This window comes from Rhodamnia argentea, chromosome 4, assembly GCF_020921035.1.
Source record: "Rhodamnia argentea isolate NSW1041297 chromosome 4, ASM2092103v1, whole genome shotgun sequence".
Taxonomy (NCBI): Eukaryota; Viridiplantae; Streptophyta; class Magnoliopsida; order Myrtales; family Myrtaceae; genus Rhodamnia; species Rhodamnia argentea.
The window spans coordinates 24734910-24751214 of NC_063153.1; the positions used below are offsets into that span (position 1 = coordinate 24734910).

Here is a 16305-nt window from a genome sequence, read left to right on the forward strand (position 1 = left end):
TGAGAAACAGAGCAAAGTCTCAACCTGTGGGTCACCTCCATGATGATCCAATTCTCGTCCGGCAAAGCTCGGGGACGATGAAATACGAAGCATGGGCGAAGAAGGGACTTGTTCTTCAAGCTTGGAGGAGGAAGATAAGGCCTTGTACGTAGTGAAGATGAGACCATGAGGGAGGATTGAAGACAAAGCGTTGCAGTGAAGACGAAGACATGACCGGCGAGACAAATCGGTTGAATCCACATCCTTGCATAGTCTCGAGGAGATCTTGAAGACCGTGACATAGCCGATGGACGATGTACGCACCCAACAACTCCATCTTCGAATGCCACTCCACTTGCTCTGCCTCAAGAATCGCCTTGTACTAGTACACCAATCATTCAATTAATGTCCCCAAATCTACTTTTTTTTTTTAAGGCTCTAGGGTCACTCTCATTGCAGATAATCATCTGCAATTTTACAAGTAATTTCAATGGGTAAGATTAGGGTTTGATTTTATGCCCTAATTTAGCCCCAATTTGTCAATTCGGGGTAAAAAGGCTCAGGGTTGTTTTATTGCTAAAAAACTCGAGTGCAGTGAGCCCTTCATCTTCGGCCGTTCCCAATCCCATGCATTGGCATTAATCGATAGACGATGGTCGCAAAAAGTTTTACCACATCAAACTCTTGCTAGCTCCGATGGAGAGAGCATGGACTCCACTGCAACAATGAGTTGTATAGGCTACAGACGTGGTGCTTCAACGGTTGAAGGGCAGAAACTGTAATGATCAAAGGCGCCAGACGAGTCAGGAACTAGAGGTGTCAAATGTATGGGACGTATCGGATCCAATATGGTCCAATATATATTAACCCACCTAATCCATTTCGACCCATGTTTAATGATCCATACCCAACTCCACCAGCAACTAATCCATGCCCGACCCGATCCATTTTGACCCATATTACTAAAGCATACTAATATTCTAGGAAAATCCATATAACTCATTTAACATATTTTAAGTTCTTCTCGAGTATATATTACCTGTATAAAAACTCAATATCAAATTAAAAAAAGCAAATTAAACAATAAAAAATTATATTACTGAAAAATATTTTTTATTTCATTTTGCTTTTATTTTTTCTTTTTTCTTTCTCCGGCGCCCGGCTGTGGCGGGCAGCGACCGGCGACGGCAGCGGTGTTCATTAGGAAGGACGCGTTTGTCTACATCTTCAAGACCGTCCAGATCATTCTCGTGGCGATCATCGCGTCCACGGTGTTCATAAGGACCAGGAAGCACACCCCGTAATGAAGACGATGGCGCTTTGTAAGTTGGTGCGCTCTTGTTCGCGATGATCATCAATATGTTGAGCGGTTTTGCCGAGCTCTCGCTGAGTCGCTGACCATAATGAGGCTTCCTGTGTTCTCTACGAGCACAGAGACATTCTCCTCCACCTTGCATGGACTTTTACCCTCCCCAATTTCCTGCTGAGGATTCCCATGTCCGTTTGGGAGTCCATTGCTTGGACTCCATTGGATTTGCACCGAAACCGAGCAGGCAATTTTTGAGACGGCCCCTATATCTGTTCAGTTTGAACTTCCTACTTTACAGAAATTCGCAAGGCGGCGGTAGCGGCGGGCGGCCACTGAGCAGTTTTTTTATATTTTTAATTTCTTTTCTTTTCAGACCAAAAAAATAATCTTTCTTTCTTTCTTTTATTTATAAAAATATAAAATTTAAGCTAAAAAAAATAAAAAAATATAAACTATTCAAGTTGCCTTTGAGGCCCATTTATAATTTATGGAAGCTGCAGGCCACACCCATGAGTCGAAAATGGGTTTATATGTGACCCATTTTTCATCCATCAGATTTAGCTTCAATTTTTTTGGACCCACTTTTAGTGGGCCCTCTAAAAACTAACAACTCACATAGAACCTATTTATATAAAATATGGGTCAGAAATGGGTTATAGACCCATATTGACAGCTCTAATCGGAATGGAATTTCAGCTGAATTTGTTTGACCATCAATCATATTCCTTAATTATATCATAAACCTTGCAAGTTTATTTGCTGTTTGGTTAACAGTATCACGAAAGGGAGTTAAAAGGCGATGTCAGAAAATTGACTAAATATTGCGGAATTAAAACCGTTGAGATTGATATAAGCGTAAACTCTCATATAAGTAGTGAGTTCATATATGCATGAACAAGTTATATCACTTACTAGTGTATTGCCCTTCTATTGAACAGTAATGAATATAAGTAGTTACAGAATAATGCATTCGAAGCTTCATAGTGGTTCGGCTCGATGTAAGGCTACGTCTACTCTCCCGGACTAGCAGCCTATTGACTGGATTCCACTAATAATCTTTTAGTAGTTACAGTAGTATGTGCCGCTTATGCCCAAATACTTCTTCCCGAAGCTGGTGCTATTTATACCCAAGCTAATAGATAACAATGATACACTTCTCACTAGATAACAATTTCGGTACAGAGAAGATAGTATAAGAATGTAGAGTTTTTCTCTGTATTTGGATTGGTTGCCACCCTTCATTTGTCTTCTTCTTCGATGTCTTGTTGATATCCTTATACACTCCTCCACATCCAATTTTCTCGTTGGACAATCTCCACGAAGATCAATCTTGATCAATTTATTCATTGACAAACAATATGAGTTTACGTAGGTTTGGTTGCTCACAGAATCAAATCTTAAGCTTCCAAAAATAGAGTAACTCGAATTATGGAAGTAACTTGCCTTTAGGATAATTGTCAATCAATCAAAATATCACGTGTAACTTAGTATCTTCCGCGACGATACTCTTTGAAATTGATGGTGAATCACTATCTTCTAAAGTAGGAATCCATTCCATATCACTAGTTGTCAAATAAATCATCTCGAGATATTTTCCTCAGAGCACATGACAAGGTTGTTAGTCGTGGGTAGCATAGTCGTGCCACTTATATAAGTAATCTCTGATTATGTCTAGTTTTCTGATGATATTAGACTCTGGTTATATCTCTTATAGTGATCTTAGCATGATTGCCGTTATGATTGTGATCTTAGCGTGATAATATGTCACGATTGCATCCTTATCCCATGACTTGTCTTATTCAACCTTTTGGTTGTACTTACCTAAAGTGTAGGAGTAAATTTAGGAAGTATATTTATGTATAGTGTATGAATATGTGCATTTAGAATACAAAAGAATTGTATCGGTTCATATTGGGATTTTTGATTTGTACTATTTCTTATTGCTATTTCTCAATATCAGGTTTCTCGGTTATATCAACTGCGTCTCAATAGATACCTTGAAGTGCGTTGTTGATGTAGATCATGTAGACTTTTCAGCTTGGTACCTCAAAGTCTTTATGAACTCCCCATTTTCTAGATTTGTCCACTTAGGTCCCTCCAGCTATTTCAAACCTATTCACCTTGCACATCTAAGTTCCTTTTACGGGGGTGTTACCATAGACATAAATAATTTTGCATTTACCAAGCTTGTAAGGAGTCATGCATTGTTTTGTCAACACTATTTAATTCATGAAGTTCGAAACTTTCACCTCTCTTTAGATTTCACTTTCAAAATTATGAACCTGTGCATGATTTGTGATGATCTCATCTCGTGATAATTGCATACATAATATGTTTAGAATTTTAAACTTACCTTTTAAAGATGGGAGATGAGTCAATTTATTTGCGGTCGCTGTACTATATTCACATTTGCATTACTAAAATAGATGTCAGTGGGCGAATCACTTTGATTTTTTTTGTAATCGATGGATTGTGATTGTTCTCCTACCTAGTTTACAGAGGAAAATCCTACGTGGTTGTCTATATATCACTTGATGCTTTGTCTACGAACACTAACATTAGAGAAAATGAACACTAACATGTTTAGTTGCAAATGGCTATCATATTACAAGTTAACCGTTTACTAGAATGTTTGCTTACAGTAATAGTTAGGGATGACCAACCTAACCAGTTCAACTCCATAACCGAACCGAACTGGTCTTTCCCCACTGATTTCAAGCTGATTCACATGAGAACGAGTTTGGTTTCCTGGTGAAAAGTTGGGGAACCGCCCTTGACTGATTCGGTTCCCGATTTAACACCGACCACCGTCAAGTTCTCCTCAAAAATCGATTTTGAACCTATTTGTATGCCAGTTTTGAACTGAACCTGTCTTTAATTGGTTTTGTGAACTCTACATTAAGTCTCCTAAAAACTTCTGTCGTTGCTCACATCCTTATTTGGTCTAAAATTTTTACATTACAAGTATAAATAAATATGCTTGATTCACAAAAAAAAAAAAAAAAAAAGGAACAGAAAAAGATGGGTTGCCGATTCCAAAGAGAGTTGGTTTGGTTCTTGATTCCAAAAATTGATAACGGCTCTGATGGGGTAGGTTTGAGATTCATGATATGGAAACTGCCCTACTTGAAACCGATCAACTTATTAATAACTATCACCATATTTGCTTATATTACAGGTTCATCATTAGCTGTAATAGCTATTATGGCCCCAAAAATGTCAATCTCCTTTTTCCTGCTCGCTGAATGATTATTAGATTTTTAATCATGTTAAAGTTTGAATTAATTTGAACTAATTCAATTATATTATATGCATCACTCACATTTTATAGGATCAATAAATGAAATATTGGATATAATGGTAATTAAAGCATTCATAATGTGATATGGAGAATAATATTTGCTGCCTACTATTAGGTGTAATTATGTAAATTTTCATAGTACAACGATGACCTTAATTGCTAACCATGCTAATTAATTCTCAAATAGTTATATAATTATTATATCGATCGTACTATTAATTACATAATGCTAATTTTAATTTTAATATGAAAGCTTATTATATGATTTATTTGTAACATAATCTTAAACTAATTATTAAATAATGGACAAAAATTTATTTATGAAGTTGAAATATCGTGACGAGTAATTATACTAATGATTGACTACTAATGTAATAATTGTCATAATATGATATTTAAGTTAATAAAATGACATGTTCTGCATCTAATAAAATATATGAGGGATTAAGCTTGTAAATCATAATTTAAAGTTTGAACTACCATATATCCCTCCAATTGTGATTTTAGGGGTATTATGAGAATCCTAATGCTATTTTTCCCTATTCCATGTCAATTAAGGAAACCAGTCGGTATAATCATTTACACTAAATACACTAGACATTTCAGTAGTTACTACAATTTTCCTGTATTACAATGTAGTTGTTTTGACATTAGATACTTATTTCATCATTGCAACCAGCGATGTCTGACCTCAAGTAATTGCTGCATCAGACAAATGAAAAAACTCGAGCTGTTCTACACATAAATATCTTATGTAGGAACCTCGGTTTTTCTTCTTTCTAAAGATTTCATTGCCGCTGCATCAAATTGTTTTGCCATTCTCCATTTTAAGATTCCTATCACAAAAAGATATAAGAAGTTTCAGGCAATTTATGATATGTAAACTCGAGTGAATCAGATAATGAAGCACTGATCTGACTAAGTTATAACTGCAATAAGCAAACTCTCATTCTTCTGCAATCTTAACAATTTTCTTCCCGATGTTGTCTCCACGAAATAGCCCTACGAAAGCAAAGGGAATGCTGTCCAGGCCATCCGAGATGTCCTCAAGCGGGCACAACTTGCCGCTGCGGAGATGGTCGCTGGTGGTCGAGATGAAGTCCTGGAAAAGGCCAATGTGATCCCCAGCTAAAAAGCCCTGGATCTTTATTCTCTTGTAAATGACTTCTAACATATTGGGCGCAGCTCTTTTTCCCGGATCTACGTACTCGGATATTACTCCGCACATGGCAACTCTGCCAAAGGCATTCATGTTAGCGACCGCAGCTTCTTGCATCTCGGCGCCCACGTTGTCAAAGTATATATCGATCCCATCAGGAAAATACCTGTCAATTGACAAAAACAAACGCAAGAAAAGTGACTGAATTTTTCTTCTGAAGAGACTATACAATCTAGATTGCGGACACGCTGAAGATTCTGACCTTTTGAGAGTTGAGTTCAAATCAGTTTCCTCCCTGTAGTTGAAGGCCTCATCAAAGCCCAGTTTTTCCTTGAGCAGTCGTACCTGTAACAACAAGACAACTTCACGCTTCATGAGCTTTTGTGACGGAAAAATTAGGGAGACTTGTAATGTAGGACAATGAGGAAAGTGACCTTTTGCTCGCTTCCGGCACAGCCGACGATGTAGCACCCGTGCAACTTCGCGTACTGTCCGACCAAGTTCCCAACTGACCCTGATGCCGCCGACACAAACACCTTCTCTCCTCGCTTTGGCTTGCATATCTCGAAGAACCCCGCATAGGCTGTGAGTCCACTAAATCCTAGATGAAAGAAATATGCAGAGGAGAAAAATATGGAATTTTTATATAATTCGACGTGTGTCATAATGAACAGTCTATTTTAGAGATTTTATTAGGTAATTACTAAAAGTAATCAGTTAAACATAATACTAATTATAATTACTCAGGGATATGCATAATCAAAATAGATATATGTATAATCTCGAGATATACGAAAAAACGAGGTAAATTTTCTAACATGGCTAACATCCTCTCAAATTTAAGTTGGTGTAATTTTTTTGTTTTGGTAGAAAAGTGACGTAGAGTCTAAATACATATATACAGACAACAAGTTGAGGCTGACGTGGCTGCGTGGCAAAGCAATGTGATAGCATGTTGACGTGTGTGGAAGAGAGACTATTTTTTTGAATGAAATAAAATTGATTGTTGAAGATTTAATCACATTGGTTGAAATTTATGGATATGGTTGTCAGTACAAATGGAAAGAGACATTTATGGTGGCGGGCGCCTGGAGAAGAAGAAGGCATCTGTCGAAGGAGACTTTCTGAAGGATGAAGACGAAGGACTTCTCCATGGATCGCTATGCATGTCTTTTTCTGAATTTATTGTTTTGTCTCTTTTTTACTTTGGTTTTTTCGGGAGATGTGCATTTTCTTCTTCTATATTTAATGTTCCGTTTGTCTTGGAGGAGAAAGTCACGGGTGAATAGTTTCATGAGTAGTGTAACTTCAACAATAAATAGAAGACTTGTGAAGCATTATAAACAAGCCACGGAACTCAAAGTAAGCTCGGAGTTGCTGCACAAACATTTGCATTCCAATAGAAGTTCTTCCTTCGATCATTACTTGTGCCCTTGTTCTAAATTTCCAAATTCATCGTTATTATTTTGGTTCTAACACTATCGACGTCACCACCAAATCAGATGACCAAAGCAGAGATTCGACATCGAAAAGGAAAAAGATACAAGGTAAGTGGTGTGCTTCATGTGCACATCGCTTTGATACCAAGCGGAAGAAAGAATCGTGAAATTTCAATATAATTTTATATGTGACATAATAAAGAGTACACGAGCCTATTTATAACACTTATCAAAAAGCAATAATATAAACATAATAGCAATCATCGAATAGGATTACGTTCGCTCAAAGTAGATATTCATAATCCAAAGAGATACTGAAAATCGAGATAAATGTTCTAACACAGCTAACAAGAAGATGAACATAGGGTCTTTATCAAGTGATAAAACTATCTTGCAGAGAGATAAAAGATGGTGAAAGACAAATTACCCAATATCCCAACATGGTAAGACAGAGGAAAATCCATCTGATCAAGCTTCTTGATCATTCCATCGCTTCCCATTTTGCTGTACTCTGCCCAAGTGACAAATCCCACCACCAAATCGCCCTTCTCATATTCAGGATTCTCAGAGGCCACAACTCTTGCCACACCAAAAGCTTCAATTTCCTGTCGACAGATCAATTATAAAACGAATGGAGAAACGCCCAATTCATTTTTGAAGGATTTGTCTTTTCGACACAACACTGAGTTTCTATGCATGGTTGCATTGATTGAGGACGGTTAATGATTATTAGCTCGGTCTTCACGGCGATATCGTTTTAGTTTTCACCATCAGAAGAAGTCATCAATGTTTGTGATGGTTGAGGACGGTTAATGATTATTAGTTTTCGACACATCATAAGCATTGCAGATTCATCGAAAAAGAGTATTCCGTCACGAATTTATTCGCAGAAGAGCAACCATGTCAAAACAGATTTAGCTACAACATGAACCAGTGGGACTAACACGGCCAGGAGTGATTCCCTCGGTGATACGGAGGGTCTTCTGTGATGAGCTGTGACTCTTCATCCTGTTCAACTGGTACGGGTCGAAGGACACGTACAGATTCTTGACAATCATCCCCTTCGAGCCAGGCTCGAGCGACAGAGCCAAAGTTGAAGTCTTGAGGTCGAAGTCGGCTTCCTTGGGCGCATCCTCTATATGGGTCTTTATGGTCACATACTTGTTGATCACTTCCATGGTTGCCTTGCCTCCTCCAGTTGGAAGAAGCTCAAGATAACCAGTGAAGAAGAAGAAGAAGAAGAAGAAGAAGAAGAAGAAGCCGCAACAGCTGACTCCTATATGAATATGAACGTCTCTTTTTTTCAGTGAAATTAGCTGCCTTTTTATACGACCATGCCAGTACAACCTATTGCGGGCAGACCTCTGGTGTAACGTGGACCATCTATGCACCTGCATTTTCAGAGAAATTGATTTTTCTATTTTCGCTCCAGAAGTTGATTTCTAATTAGAGAAATTCGTTTAGTAACGGTTGAAAAGTTTTGCTTCTAAAACATTCTTAATACAAAATTTTCTATGAAAAATTATTATTGATTGTTGAAAATTTTCTACTTCATTTTAAGCTTTTTAAATTTCTTTAAAAAATAATTTTTATTATTAAAAAATACTATTTCCTTTTTAAAAATAAAAATTAACATTTATTTTTTACTTCGGCCACCGGAAACAGTGACTCGGTTGCAGCGGTAGGGGAGGTCAGCGGTAGACTGTGGAGGCATGCGGCGCGGTGCTTGGCGGCGGTTACGGTTGGTGGTTGGCAACAATCATGGTCGGCGAAGGTTCTTGGCGGTGATAGGCGGAGGTCGGTGGTGGCGGCCGGTGGTTGACAACAGGAGGCGGTAGGCGGGTGATGGCGGTCGCGAGTGGCGGTAGGTGGCAATCAACGGAGGTATCCGATGGGCGGCAAGCAGCGATGTTCGGCGGTTGGCGATGGACGTGGGCGGTGATGGGTGGCAACCGGTGGAGGTTGGCGATGGATAGGGGCTGGCGGTGGTCGGCGGTTGGAAGCGAAGGGCGGAAGTTGGCGGAGTGGGCGTGGTCGAAAAGAAGGTAAGTTGAGAAGTACTTCTTGATTTATTTTTTTTGTCCAAGAAATATTTCTCAAGTTGTGAAGCAACTTTTTTTAACTTTTCAAATTGAGAGAAAAATAACTTCAAAAATGAAAATTCACTTCAAAAGTAGAAATTTCTTTCGGAAGTAAAAATTTTTACCAAACAAATTTCTGCTCCAGAAGTACTTACGAAGCAAAAATTCACTTTTAGAAGTGTTATCATGCACACCCTTAATTGCGCTATTCTGGGCCAGCTATAATGGCCATTTTGCCGAAGTCTGGAACCTTTTTTCGGGCTGATGTGCTTCTTCGCTTCAGACTAATCCAAACGAATTATCATCTAAAACTCTCTCCCCTTTTTTTTTTCCTTTCATTTGCATATTCTCTCATGATTCTGGGTAAGTTTATCGTGCTACGAAGCATACATGGTGGAAGCAGCTCGTGATTGGCTGGTGTACAAACTCAGCATCGACATGGTAAAGACGCAAAAATTAAACCCCAATCTGGGCCTTCCCCTTCCCTGTCCCTTCCTCCATTTCTTTCCCCCACTTCTACTACGCTGTTTAGTGTACCAACTTGCAGGAACGAGCGGTTTTAGAATCGGTCCAAGTTCCATATGGAATCTACCCATTGAAACTTGCTCTGCGTACTCTAAAACTTGGAACTTACACTGTCACATGTTCCAAAAATCAAGTTCGGAGTATACCCAAGTTCCACTTGTATTACTAATTAAACAGTTGCGGTGAATTATCATCTCTAATGGCTAAAATTTACTGTTACAATCCCTCGAATACAGTTCATATTTGAATAGACAAAGAATATGCAACATTAACAAAGTAAAAGTCTTAGTCTTGAATAAATGGAAGCTCGGATTAGTGGTTTCAAATTACACACTCATCACCGAACGCCATGATATACGCAGGATTGCCCAAAGGCATTGAACAAGAAAAACATAAAGACTTGTTCCAGGGTCCAAATATTCATCGGAACCGGTTCCCTAATTTTTGGAACCTATAACCTACCTTGTACAGTCTAGAACCTAGAACCCGAAAGGTTTTCCAGTTTTCGATTATATCCTGAAATTATGCTCACCCCTATCAATTTCGGAAGCCCAAATTAAACCGGTTCATGAGGCTTGCGAGATGTTCTAGTAATCTTCAAGTAGTGTCCTCGAGCTATGAAAAAAAGTAAGATGAGGTGCTAAGAAGTGAATGAGTAACCTGATTAGTTTTTGAGATTAGGTAAAATTTCAGCATTGTTCCCTAAACTTATCATGTCAAACCCAGCTTTGAACATGCACGACTTTTGTAGTGAAGTCACTCTCACTCTGAATCTGATTTATTGCGATAAATGTATCCAACGGAACCACCAAGAGTTTCACATGAAAAACTCGAGTTCGAACAACTTTGTAAGTATAGTCTAGTCTATTTTCGATTTCTAAATCGAAAGGGCAATGTTCGTTTTAAGAAATCTCATTATGCAAGGTTCGGTTGTGCTTTCGAGGTTGTCAATCCCATGCATTGCCATAAGGTGATGACCTAAAAGCTAGGTGAATTTGGAGCTGAAGGGATTTGATTTAAAAGTTAGGCAAAAGTTCAAGGACTAAAATCGAAATTTTATCAGGCTCGTTGAACATTAGACAAAACCCCCAAAAGAAATACTTTAAATAAGCACGCAAGGTGGTGGTGAGTCGGGGGTTGACGTGTTGATTTATATATCATTCAATGGGACGTTCACGTTCTTATCTAAAGTAGCTAGGACGTTGGGTTACCACTCTAGTAGACGTGTGATTCAGTCCACTTCTTCCCCACTTTCCAATTATCCTGGCCAAAATTTGTATGCAGCACTTGCATGGAGGCTCAGGCATAAAAAGTTTGGAACTCTTCTTTATTTTTTTTATCTGAATCTTAAGAAGAGGACCCTACCCCATTCTCGAACATTCTGCCGAGCTCTCCCCTGGCCCGTGTACCCAACAATACTCCCTGATGCTCCCCTATCTAGGGATTTTTTTCAATTTAGTATAAATAAATAAATAAAAATTACCAAAATAGGTTAAGAAAAAAAAAAATATCTAGTTCCTGTGAAGGTGACGATCAAGATTTGGAAAGTGCCATGTGGACTTAAAGATAATATTTCGGTCAAGCTTGGTTCCCTATATACTTCCCGAACTAGGCCGTGGATGTGCTTAATTAAAAGAAAAAAGAAAAAAGAAAAAAGGATGCCGTTGTTGAGATATTCGAGCCTTGAAAAAGCGCCGCTTGTGTGAGTGCTTGTGCGTGGGTATTCGTGCCGTTCATCGGACGAGTAAAGTTTGCTTCGCGAATTACATCCAAGAAGAATTTGTGTTCAAGCTGGGAAGTTCTTGTGGTAAGAATTTGTATTCAATTCCTTTGCGAGATTGATATATTATTTCGCTAGGAGTTAGGGGTTAAACACTATGTGCGTTATAATATGTAATTGGAGCTTGGGAAACACCGAGAGTATTTGAGTGACTTGAGTGTGGTCTATAATTTTTGTGTATCGCTTGTTCTATAGTGAGATTCGTTGCTACTCTTCTCGTGGACGTAGGTCTCTACGACCGAACCATGTACATCCGGTGTCCGATTTATTTTTTGTTCTGTCCATTTTATCGTTCAATCGCTTGGTTCTGCGTAACAATTATAACGATCGGACTATCTCCCAAGGAGATTAAACCTCAAAATAGGTATTCTGAGTGTCCGCACAAAATAATTGCCCTTCTTAAGTTCTTTTTGAGAGCCTTCGAGATAAGAAAATGGGAAAAATAATTCTCATTTTTTAACATTTTCCCTCTTTTATCATCTCCCAAAAATACGAAACTTTCAAATATCCATGACCCGCATTTTCCCTATGTCCCAAATGTAGCACATTATAGATGGACGTTACCGTGTTACTTAAATAGGTTTCCTCCCATTTGAAGTAGGGTCTGAGACATCACCAGCAAGGCAGCAATGCCTTTTCTTTGTCAAATGTGATGGACCTCACATCTACCAGCATGAAAATTTGTGGTCGGATATATTTGTAGGGCTATTCAACGTCCATCGAGAGGAAAATTGTCCAAAAAATCCTAAACTTATTGTATTTTTACAGATTCAATCCTAAGCCTTTTAATTTTGCCAGTTGAATCCTAAACCTTTTTACTTTTGTCAATTAAGTTTATCCGGCCAATTTTGATCGGAAATTGCCGACGTTGATGACAGCCGTTCTACGTAACAAAGCCGACGCCGACGTGGATAAGTTTTGACATAGCAAGTTTGTGGTGTTTCTTCCTGCCATTTGATTTAGATGTTCTAATGCCAATGCCAACCCTCTGGTCGGTGTGCTCCCGTTAGTCTCTTGTGAATTAAGCCATACTCGACTCCTTTGATTAATTGTCACGTATAGGGATGGGATTCACTCTTCAAATTTTCGAATGCCCTTCTTCTTTTCCAAGATCTTCTCCGTTACTGTCTCTCTCACCTTCTTCCTTCTTCAAGGAGTCACTAGAGCACCGCCGTGTGACCCATCTCGGCCCCTCGACGCCCTCGTGGCCGCGCCATCCTTTGGCGTCGAACAGCTCAAAGACGTGCAAAAGGTTCTCGCTAATAATGCTGGCTCCGTCTCATGGCAATTCGGCTCCCTTAACGAGACCTGAGTTAGCAGCGAGCTATTTGGTGCCGAAGGATGGTGCGGCCTACCAAAGGGTGTTGAGGGGGGAGATCGATCGCGCGGCGATTCTCTAGTGACTGATTGAAGGAGGAGGAAGAAGAAAAGAGTTGAGAGTGCAACAGAGAAGATAGAAAGAGCGCAATGGAGAAGATTGTGAAAGAGGGGGAGGGCAGTCGAAGAATATGAAGAGTTGACCCCATCAGTACATGTGTTTCAGTAGCGTATGTTTTCGAGGGTTCGCTTCCCTTGGATTTCTTTAGTGTATAAGTCCAGTCTCACAGGAGGTCGGAGGAATTTCATGAAGGTTTCACTCTCACTATCAAATATGTGCTAGTTTAACCTTTTTATTCAACATGGTAGATTTCCTTAGCACATCGAGATCTTTATTTGTTACCATGACATTGTCTTTCGATAGTATACGTCTAGATTCAGTGTTCCCAACATCATCGTCATGCAAAATAAAAAAGTCGAATGAGCACACTTAAAGACGGATTCGGTGATCAACCGTCGATTTTGATTTGAAGAAATTATGAAATTGTTTTTTAAATGTGCGAACCATATCTTTGTCCATTCATCTTATTATGTGGAATTTTAGTCACGTGAAAAAGATAATTCCTTTGATGCAAAATATGAAAAACACACAAAAAGTAAAATTCCGACACGCCTCACTGACGTTTGCGCGAGAATACTATGAACTTGATCCGCTGCAAAACGAACAAAGAAAAGAAAGAAAAATGGCGCAGTTTTCCAAAGTTAGAGGCCCAGTGCAAGATCCAATCTTGATTTCTTCAGTCTACTGAGAAAGCTTCCCCCCGCATAGCATCCCTCCTCCGATGGCAAACGCATGGAAGAGGGACAAACAACCCCAGTTCCTCTCCTCCAAGTTCCTCCTCCTCCTCTTCTCCTCCTCCCTCTGCCTCCTCATCTTCTACTTCCTCTCCCTCCGACCCTCCTCCAACCCTTACCCCAACCCCACCCCGACCCTCTCCTCCCCCAAATCCCGCTTCTCCTCCCCCTCCATCTCCCCCTTCGACTGCTTCGCGTCCCCCCAGGCTCACCCCGTGATCGCCAACGTCGTCGAGGGCGTCAAGCACCCCTTCCTCTTCTCGCTCTCCGATTTCGGGTCGCTCCCCGATAAGCCCCACAAGAACATCGTCAGGACGCTCAAGGGCAAGGCCTTCCGGAGGCCCGACATATCGGTGACGGTTCAGGAGCTTCTGGAGGGGTTCAGGAGCGAAGGCAGAGATGGAGTTTTCGTGGATGTGGGCGCCAATGTGGGGATGGCCAGCTTCGCCGCCGCGGTGATGGGGTTCAGGGTTTTGGCTTTCGAGCCGGTTTTCGAGAACTTGCAGAGGATTTGCGATGGCATTTGGATGAATCGGGTTGGGGAGCTGATGGATTTGTTCGAGGCTGCTGCGTCGGATAGGGTTGGGAACATCACATTTCACAAGGTGACGTGTTTATGCTTGTTGAGTTGGTTGAATTGCTCCAAAGTTCGAAATTTTTTTTTTCTGTATCATCAGTTAAGTTCGTTCTTACAAAAAAATGATATGAATTTTATCTCCTGGCGGAGAATGTTGTTTCCAGGTGGCTAGTGAGGTTGGTGGATTTTCAGATTTTGTAGTTCATCATTCATTCAGTCAGTGTATATGTCACTTGAAAGAGTCTAGCCTAGGGACTCCATGGTTTGATCTGAATATGAATGTTATACAAAGGTTGAACTGATGGAGAGGTAAATTTCCGTCCGCTAGGGTTTCTGCTTGAACTTGTTTAGTAATGTCAGTGGAAGGCTAATAGAATATAGCTCCATTTGGCTTGGTTTGGCCTAACAAATGGGATGTAACGTGAGTGGTACGCTCTGGCCCTCAATCTTCTGAAATGCCTCTTGAAAGAAAGCTTCAGTGCTTTGATGCATTCTGTGCATAAATGAAATCATTTAATGGTGTGGCTAGAACTAGAAGATAGTGCATATTCGGATCTATTTTATACTCTCAAAAGGATATTCCCTGTTTGTAAGTTCAACAATGAACATCTTGAGCTCTTGTATTTTGAGATTACAATAATTGGCACAGTGTATCCGTTGATGGCTGCCGACATTGAACTTCTTTGTTTACATACAATGCTTTTTTTTTTGTCGAAGTTTACATACAATGTTGAGGAATGAGGATGCAGTCTCTATAATTCTTGACGAACTCGTTAAGACTGCATGTGTGTGCAGGTTGGTGCAAGAGAGGCCGTGGCACTAGAGCGATGATTTAGGACTCGTGTTGCTTTGTGCTAATAAAAAAGTAACTACATGTGTTCAAGTTCTATGACTAGATTGAAATTTTAGGGAGGACAATTTGCATGAGCTCCTTCCAGGCCTGAATGTCATCTGATTCGATCGTGTTTTGAGTTCCTGATACTGATGCAGTCATTCTTATTAGAAGATTGAGAGTACAATTATTCTTTTATTGTTGTTATCTGGCTATGCTTTTCGCTGTGCTGATTTTGTCTAGCCTGGCTGATGATTTCAGTTGGTCGGCCGGCTTGACAACAGTGCTGTCTCAGCCGCCGGTGCCAAGTTGGCATTCAAGTCCAATGAAGAAATAGAACTTCAAGTAAGGTCCATCCCACTGGACAAAGTGATACCGGAGTCAGAACCCGTGCTTCTCATTAAAATAGATGTTCAGGGCTGGGAGCATCACGTACTGAAGGGGGCTGTGAAGTTGCTGTTGAGAAAGGCAGGCGAGGCACCGTATTTGATTTATGAGGAGGACGAACGGCTGTTGCAGGCAAGTAACAGCAGTTCCAAGGAAATTCGAGAATTTCTGCACTCTGTTGGGTACATACATTGCACCCAGCACGGTACAGACGCCCATTGCACCAAGAAAGGCTGACAGTGGATTGATTAACCTTAGCCTTGTTGATGTAAGATCACTGAATCAAGCATGAAAAGGGACAATTCTTTCGCAGACTTCTTTGTGACAGTTTCGCCTTCCCACTCGGTTCCTAGCTGGAGAATTATATTTGGAATGTGTAATGAGACACAGCCGTCCATTGAAGGAGCAAGTTATTGAGCGCGAGGAAGCACAGATACTTTATGGTTTTCTCGTCGAGTATAGTTAGGGATGGATCTGTTACCGTTGGATCTCCAACACCCAATTCGTTATTATGTTCGTTTGTTGCAATTCATGCTTTGTATTTGTAGCAAATGACCTTGCGATGTGCGAGCAAATGCAGAGTTAATTATTGACAGAGCTACAGAGGCATATTCGACAGCTTTTCACTTGTAGTCTGTTTTTCCCTGTGATTTTATTTCTCCGTGAGAATGAAGCAGACCACAATTAGAACGTTCTTACTGGTAGTCTGGTTTGATTGGTGAGGTATGTATAAGAATTTGACAGTTTCATGGTTTGTGACTTTG

At 40.0% G+C, this 16305-nt stretch overlaps 2 protein-coding genes across 2 annotated transcripts; one reads left to right on the forward strand and one right to left on the reverse strand.

Moving 5' to 3' along the window:
* Window positions 1-5360: 5360 nt before the first annotated feature.
* Window positions 5361-8596, reverse strand: LOC115725798 (2-alkenal reductase (NADP(+)-dependent)-like). Its single transcript, XM_030655417.2, has 5 exons — window positions 8132-8596; window positions 7615-7792; window positions 6183-6349; window positions 6011-6093; window positions 5361-5914 (listed from the first exon to the last, which is right to left on the reverse strand). Exons 1-5 carry the CDS (start codon window positions 8582-8584, stop codon window positions 5536-5538), a joined length of 1260 nt encoding a protein of 419 aa, XP_030511277.2. The 5' UTR covers window positions 8585-8596; the 3' UTR covers window positions 5361-5535.
* A 5031-nt stretch (window positions 8597-13627) lies between these two features.
* On the forward strand, window positions 13628-16167 carry LOC115725801. Its single transcript, XM_030655419.2, has 2 exons — window positions 13628-14350; window positions 15416-16167. Exons 1-2 carry the CDS (start codon window positions 13733-13735, stop codon window positions 15776-15778), a joined length of 981 nt encoding a protein of 326 aa, XP_030511279.1. The 5' UTR covers window positions 13628-13732; the 3' UTR covers window positions 15779-16167.
* Window positions 16168-16305: the final 138 nt, after the last annotated feature.

Excerpts from the sequence above, each read along its gene's own strand:
- LOC115725798 (XM_030655417.2), bottom strand. The coding sequence starts at position 8,584 with ATGCAGGTGCATAGATGGTCCACGTTACACCAGAGGTCTGCCCGCAAT. Across the intron at positions 7,793-8,131 it reads AGGGAATCACTCCTGGCCGT|GAAATTGAAGCTTTTGGTGT; the intron begins GTTAGTCCCACT and ends ATCTGTCGACAG. Across the intron at positions 6,094-6,182 it reads GTGCCGGAAGCGAGCAAAAG|GTACGACTGCTCAAGGAAAA; the intron begins GTCACTTTCCTC and ends TTGTTGTTACAG.
- LOC115725801 (XM_030655419.2), top strand. The coding sequence starts at position 13,733 with ATGGCAAACGCATGGAAGAGGGACAAACAACCCCAGTTCCTCTCCTCC. Across the intron at positions 14,351-15,415 it reads GGAACATCACATTTCACAAG|TTGGTCGGCCGGCTTGACAA; the intron begins GTGACGTGTTTA and ends TGATGATTTCAG.